Raw genomic sequence first — 7,818 nt, 5'->3', positions numbered from 1 at the left:
TTCTTACACCAGTGCATGATAATTGATATATTATTTAATGAAAAATACATGTTACTGTATGGTGTAGAACATACCTCAACCACATCTATTTTATGGTTTTTAGTCAACATAATAAAAAGGAAATAAAAAAGGAGTGGAGACATAATAATCTTTTTTGCTATGAAGACAGGATCACCCAAACTCACATTATTTTATTTTATGACAAGGCCTTGCTAATTAACTCAGGCGAGGCATGGTCTCCTATCTTCTGACATCCATTTCTCTAGTCCTGGATTTACAGAGATTTAATACCCTGTACAATCTTCCTAGTACTCTTGACATGGCTCCCAGAACTTCCTTATTCCTTAGGCTATAGATTATGGGGTTGAGCATTGGAGTGAGGATGGTATAGAATACAGCTAGAATCTTATCTCCTTCAGGAGAGCGAAGATTCTTGGGGCGAAGGTATGTGTAGACAAAAGGCACATAGAAAAATGTCACCACAGTTAAATGTGTTGAACATGTAGTGAAGGCCTTTCTCCTTCCCTCTTTTGACCTCATGAAGAAAACCGCAAAAATAACCCGTCCATAGGAAGCAGAGATACCAAGGAAAGGAAAAAGGAGAAACAGGATTGTGCTCACAAAAAACATGAACTCATAGATTGAAGTGTCCACACAAGAAAGTGGCAAAATAGCTGAGATATCACACAGGAAATGATTAATAACTCTAGATCTGCAGTAAGGAATGTGAAGGACATAGATTATGTGTGCCAAGGAATTAAGGAAACCCAGCAGCCAAGAGCCTGTGATCATCTTCACACATATCCCTTTACTCATGCGGATGGGGTAGTGGAGGGGGTGACAGATGGCCACAAAACGGTCATAGGCCATGGAGGATAGGAACAGGCCTTCAGAACCTGCCAACATGGAAAAAAAGAACATTTGTGTTCCACATCCCAGGAAGGAGATGCCTTTCTGTCCTGAGAGGAAGTTAAATGCCATCTTGGGGACAGTGGTGCAGATATACATCAGGTCTGTGAGGGAGAGCTGGCTGAGGAGATAGTACATGGGGGTGTGGAGATGAGGATCTACATAGATGAGAGAGATCATTGTTGAATTTCCAATTAAGGTAAGAGACAACATGAAGACGAAAAGAAGCAGGAGAAGTAGACCAGTTTGATTAGGAGGCAACAAGCCCAACAGAATGAAGCCATTGGAAGTTTGATTCCATTTATCCATGAAAATGTTCTCCTTTGAAAGAAGCATAAAAAAAGGCATAAACACAAGTTAGGGAACACAAAACTAACATTAATGTTTGGTTAGAATATACTGCTTGTCCTCCTAAATTGTAGCTTGTTGTTGATTTGGTTATATTTTCTGAATTCAATATTCCCTTTCTACTTTTTCGTGGCACCATCTCAGTAAGCAGGAGATGTGTTCTCCTTATTTATGACATGGGTAGCAATCAAATATACTTTAGATAAGGAATTCAGGCATTGCAATTCAGACATAATTCCTGGCCAGGCACACTCATTAGCATTTGTAACAACTAATATAATATATGGAAAGACATGCCACTTTTTCCAATGTTTCAGAGAAATACGTAAGTCACAGGCATCCTGTGCTAATTATTATATTTTTTGCCAGTCCCAGACATGAGCTCAGGGCCAGAGCACTGTCCTTGGGCTTTCTCAAGGCTGGAGCTCCACTACTTGAGCTGCAGCACCACTTCCAAATTTCTCTATGTATGTGGTACCAAGGAATCAAACCTGGATCTTTCTGCATGCTAGGCAAACATTCTAACACTAGGCCAAATTCCCCGGCCCCTAATTATAACCTTTAAGAAGTAAACTCTTCACAAAAATAAATACTTAAAACAAGCATGAATCAATGCCTACGATTTTTAGAATATATTAATTCCTCAAAATATTTCCCTAATTTTTGTTCTACAAAAGTACTACTATATACTTATGGCCTCTGGTCAAGTAAAAAGAAAAGAATCTACATCTTGAAGAAGTATAAGTTATATGCACAGCACAGATGTTAGAACAAAAGTTAAACACATCATCTGATTTTCATGACCTCTAATATGAGGAAAAATGAGTTGAGAGAGGATTAGAGGACATGGACACAGTTGGATCAGAGTCTTCCAGTAAGCACTATATGGAAATTTTGATTACATTTCAAATCAACGAAGAATGAGGGGAATATCCCTGCCTAGAAAGCCTTTTCAGTTCATGAAGACAGTGACAATGTGAAGTTTTTGAAGGCTCAGGTGCTGGAAATATTTTCATAGGACCAAATAAGGATGTATAATTTTTCCATGATAAATGAGTCACAAGGAAGCAAGACTGGATCTCAGAATTCATACAGATGGACTCCCCTATGACCCAGCAATTCCACTGCTAGGCATTTACCCAATTGTCCAGAAACAAGGTCAGACTAAATCCATTAGCACAACGATGTTCATTGCAGCACTGTTTACCATAGCAAATATATGGAACCAACCCAGATGTCCCTCAGTTGATGAATTGATCAACAAGATGTGATATTTGTACACAATGGAATTCTATGCTGCTGTCAGAAAGAATGACATCTCCCCATTTATTAGGAAATGGAAAGACTTAGAAAAAATCATATTAAGTGAAGTAAGCCAGACTCAAAGGAAGATAGGCTCAATGGTTTCCCTCAATTGTCATAATCAGTAGAAACCTTGCTCTCTCCTAGCAGAGATTTGCAATAGAGGAAAACCTAGATACATAAGGCCATATAGAATGACACTAAATGAAAGGACCTCTAGGATATAGAAACAAAAGCCATAAAATGAGTGATTGTTGTCCTTAATGTACTATGTTATCTCTCATGTCTTTTGCTATCCCTTGATTATCTCATATTGTCATAGTATATTACTTTGTATTTAGTTATTTGAAATTGGATAGGGAATGTGGGAAAACAAGATGAGGGGTGAGGGTGGGGGGGGAAGGAACTGGGGACCAAGACATGAGAAAGGTTATCAATATACATGAATTAATGTACCTTCTATCTGGCAAATATAATGTAACCCTTCTATTAATTACAATAAAAAATATAAAAAGAGGAAAGAGCACAGAACACTTGTCTATTTTGATTCCTAAATTGAGGAATCTTATGTTGGACAGGTGTGGAAGAGACTTTCAATATCTCACACATCTCAGGCTTGAGAATTTTAGTAACAAAGATATTGAAGTAAAAGCTGAGAGTTTATTTTCATTCATAGTCTAGCTGCTTCTAAAAATGTAATGGTTCTGACTTAACATACCAGTTATACATGAAGCATCATCTTTAAGTGCATATTGTTTTGAGAATACAATTCTAAAAATATTCAGTGAAAGTCAATTATAGGGAGTAGGAGCTGAGAATCCCGAGATAAATACTGTGTTAGTGCATAGCTTGATTAAAAGGATATAGGCACTATTTTTTCCTTTTCTTTTCTTTTTTGGAATGGGGACAGTGAGTGCCTGGGTTGTGTACATGTGCTTTTTATCTCAAGGCTAAACCTCTATCATTTGAGCCACAGCTTCATTCCATCTTTTTGCTTTTTAATTGGAGATATAAGTCTCATAGACCTAGGAATATTAGACATGTAAATTTATTCCTTTGTTCTAGTTTTTAAACTTCACACTTCCTCACTGAGATCAAAAGTGGAGTCGAAATCAATATTCCTCTCTCTGGTGTTGCCCATATTATTATTTTACTTGAAAAATGAACAAGACTATACAAAAAAAAACAAACCTTTAACTGGAAAAAAATAAAATTACACATTTTATCAGAGACGTACTAGAAAAATAATAAGTTTATATAAAGGAAAGAACCGTTTAGAAGGAAATATTTCCTTTACATCATCCGTGTTTAAAAGAATTCTGAAGGAGAACAGCCATCTGTGCTCATATTTCTAAGCCAAACTGACAAGTAGAGTCAGTAAACAGCACAAGTGTTTGAAGTGAGGCTAATGTTTTAACTAAAAGCCTTGTATCAAAAAAGTGAACAGCTGCTGTCGATTTTCATGATAAAAACCCCTGCTGTTAATCATGCTGGTTGTATATCTCCATGAAGACCCCCAGAATCTACTTACCAGAAGAAGCTTTTGACATCTTGTTTCCTTAACTCTGTGACTTGCATAGAATTTTTTTTTTAGTTTGCAAAACAAACACATGTATAAATCTGAATGAAATGCTCCCGATATTAGGGAGAACTCATCAGACCTTCAACAATCACAAGTGCCAATACCTATAACTTCAACATGGGATCAAGGATGATATCTTTTTTTTCGCATAGACTTACTGCTTACATTTGTAGTATGGGGGGTGAAAGGAACCTCTTATTTGGAAAGATCTAATATATTTAAGCTTTACAAGTGTATGGTCCTGAATTTATTTTGCTTAAATAGCAAGCAATTCATATTTAGACAAAGTACTAAAGATAAGTATACTAAGAAAAATTTTAGTTTGTTGGATTTAATTTAGCGGACACTCAATGTCTTAAAACATCTGGAAAATAGAATTCAGTGAGCTCTTCATAGGTAGTATTCAGTAAATCCTCCAGAATGTTGAGTCTCTTTAGCCACTCCATCACTTAACTATGGACAATTCTCAGGCATCAAGCAATTCAGTACCTTGATTAAGGTCACAGCCAGAGCTTGTGGCTCAGGCCTGAAATCCTAGCTACTCAGGAGGCTGAGATCTGGGGATTGTGGTTCAAAGCCAGCCCTGGCACTAGACTGTCAGGTGCTTATCTCCAATTAACTACTACAAAACAGGAAATGGTACTGTGGCTCCAGGTGTAGGGTGGTAGCCTTGAGCTGAAGAGCTCAGGGACAATGTCCAGGACAAGAGGTAGGGTAATAGCCTTGATTTGAAGTTCTCAGGGACAATACCTACACCCAGAGTTTAAGCCTCATGACTGGTCAAAAAAAATCACATCCTTTAAGAGTGGCGCATAGTAAAATTTTAATAGGTTGTCTCGTTTGGTTGTCAAAATCACTTTTTAGCTTTTTAAATTCCCTGTCGAACTGTACCTTCTCTCATCAGTGGAAACCATAAAACATTACAATAAAATCACAATTTATGAAAATATGCCTTTGGTAAAGAAAACACAAACCAGTGTATCTTAATAATTTCCTTTAGATTCCCTTCGCCTGAACTTCCAAAATTGTAAGGAAGTAGCTTTATAATGACACCATTCCTTCCTGAAGATTCATCACATTTTTCACAAGGTTTCCACACATGCTTCGGCTCACAACTTCTGCCAAGGAAGTAGCAAGATTATGTAACTGGGAAACACAAACTGCACTGAAAAAAAATTCTCTGCTGGAACTCTACCAAAATTTCAATAAAGTTGGTCTTAAGAACAAGGTGCAACCTTCTATATGGCAAATATCATGTAACCTTTTTATTAATTACAATAAACATATAAAAAAAGAACAAGGTGCAAGGAATTGACTTCCTGCTACCATCATTACTCATTCTCCTTATGCTGAAATGAGAAAAAATTTTACTAATCTTCTGAAATATGTGAATATTAATTTTTGTTAAAATGTCTTTCTTCCTTACCATTTTTTGAATGACAAACTGAAAACATATATTACCAGAAGACCAAAAAACAAGTTATTGAATTGTGCTGGCAAAATCTTATATCATCAATCCAGGATATACGGATGTTTCTGTTTCTCCTCTAATTGATCCCCATGGACAATCCAGAGAGAGGAGTCACTCCCTCAGTCAATTCAATTAATGTTGCTGAGTTGGCTATCAAGTTGGCTCTGAACAAAAGAAGTGCACATTTTTTAATTTAATAGTTCTAAGGCATAAAGATAGATATTCAACACTATTTTTTTAAATTGTTTTCTATGTCCTCAACTGTTTTATCATGGAAGGAAATGAGAGATAATTGGTAACTGAAATAGTACTGAATAAATATTAGTGACTTAGTAGTCTCTTATGGAAATAAGATATGACTACAGTCATGGAAATCAAATAAAGCAGAAACTTTGATCAATGAGTTCTATTGTCAAGTTAGTGTTAGAGAATTATACAGATTCTTTATTTTTCACCTTTTTAGTTTATGGAAATTTTTATATCTGCTCTTGTGAAAAGTGAGAATCATCACACTTACAAAACTTTCCAAGTCTCTTACTACACCTATCTCATCTGCATGGTGCACTGAAATACATATAGAAGCAGATACAAATTAGGATAATAGGCCTTATTTATAGTGTCATATAGTATATGATCTCTTACTAGAATACTAAATTTATGAAAATGAAAATGGTGCCTCCCACTAGTGTATCTGTCTTGATACAGCAGTGAAGAAACCTTGTAAAAGATATTGCATGGCACAAGCTTGGGAAGCATTATGTAACATATTATTCTAGAGTGCAGTATATGAATTAAATTCATGACAATATGTGGAAATGTTCTTTCTAGCTTTGTTCAGGGTATTCTTAAAAGGGGTTGCAGTCACTGTTTCAAACAATGAACATTTAATAGGTTTTGTTCTATGCTGTATTACTGATTTGGGTCAGTAACATGATGAATGCTGAAGTTCAAAAGAGAAATATACTCAAATCAAACGGACCCCAGATCTGGATCAAATTGATTGGTCTATGTCCAATCATTTTGTTCCTCTTAGTTTCATGATAAAAGATGATGAAACAGGCAATTTTATTTGTAATTTAATTATTCAAAAGTATACAAGCCAAGTGGGTTGCTAGACTTAGAATCTGTAAGATTAAATATTCCTTTGGCCAATGAGCATAGAAAGTGAATTATCCATGCAAATCCAATAAGGGAAACACATCAGTTCTAACCAAACTGAAATGTAGTTTACTCACTAATAAAGAAAAATTATCTATGCAAAATTATGGAAATTGGTAAAGAAAATTTGTGGACTATATAGTGAGAAAATAATGTCAGTATCACTAAAGTCATGTTTCTATTTAACTATAGGAGTAGAATTTGTATCAGTTTTATTTAGGTTCTTTTTTTCTCTATTCAGATTATAAATATAAGTGGTTCAAATTAATTTTATGTATTCTGTGATAGTGTGACCAAATGGAATATTTCTTTATGAGGTGGAAATAGCTTGTAATTAGAAATTTCCATAGCCAATATTTTATTTCTAACTATCTGAATGCTTGTCAGGCATCTTCCAATTATGTCTCTTGTTTAATTACCTTGTGGCTTAACTTGTTTAATTAATATGTGGCTTAACTTCATTTGTTATAAATATGTAGATATTTGTTTTTATACCCATAATATGGTCTTGAATTCATGTATGTTCTTTTTAAACTTGGGAACATTTACGCCTCTGTATTGAAAACAATAGTCTTTAGATCTTGTTTGGATCCAGTTGAATAATGTTGTTTATTTTTTTGGTCATTGGACTTGAACTCTGAGCGTGGGAATTGTCCCTGAGCTCTTCAACTCCGAACTAGTGCTCTACCCCTTGAGCCATAGGGCGACTTCTCATTTTCTGGTTGTAACTGGAGATAAGCATTTTATGGACTTTCATGTCCGGGCTGGTTTTGAATCACAATACTCAATTCTCAACCTCTTGAATTTCTAGGATTACAGGTGTCAGCCACTGGTGCCCAACTAACTTATTTATTTCTATTACAACTTACTGGTTTTCTGCCTATTGAATGGTGCTAAGATCTCTAAATATATTGATAGAGTATTCTTTTCCTGTTTTCTGATCAGTGATTTTTTTGCTTCATGCATTTTGAGGCTGGCATTATGTACTGGAGCACACCTCCTCTCTTCTTTTTTTCCCCATAGAAAGAGGTTTATTGTCAGCAGAGGG

At 35.5% G+C, this 7,818-nt stretch overlaps 1 protein-coding gene across 1 annotated transcript; it reads right to left on the bottom strand.

Annotated features, from left to right (window-relative positions):
• Nucleotides 1-240: 240 nt before the first annotated feature.
• On the bottom strand, nucleotides 241-1,218 carry LOC150057531 (olfactory receptor 2L13-like). Its single transcript, XM_090340115.1, has one exon. It carries the CDS (start codon nucleotides 1,216-1,218, stop codon nucleotides 241-243), a length of 978 nt encoding a protein of 325 aa, XP_090196241.1.
• Between the last annotated feature and the right edge of the window lie 6,600 nt (nucleotides 1,219-7,818).

The sequence above is a fragment of the Megascapheus bottae genome, chromosome 10, assembly GCF_031878675.1.
Source record: "Megascapheus bottae isolate mThoBot1 chromosome 10, mThoBot2.hap1, whole genome shotgun sequence".
Lineage (NCBI taxonomy): Eukaryota > Metazoa > Chordata > Mammalia > Rodentia > Geomyidae > Megascapheus > Megascapheus bottae.
Note: the sequence above shows the minus strand (reverse complement) of the source record. Positions and strands in the feature narration are given on the sequence as shown.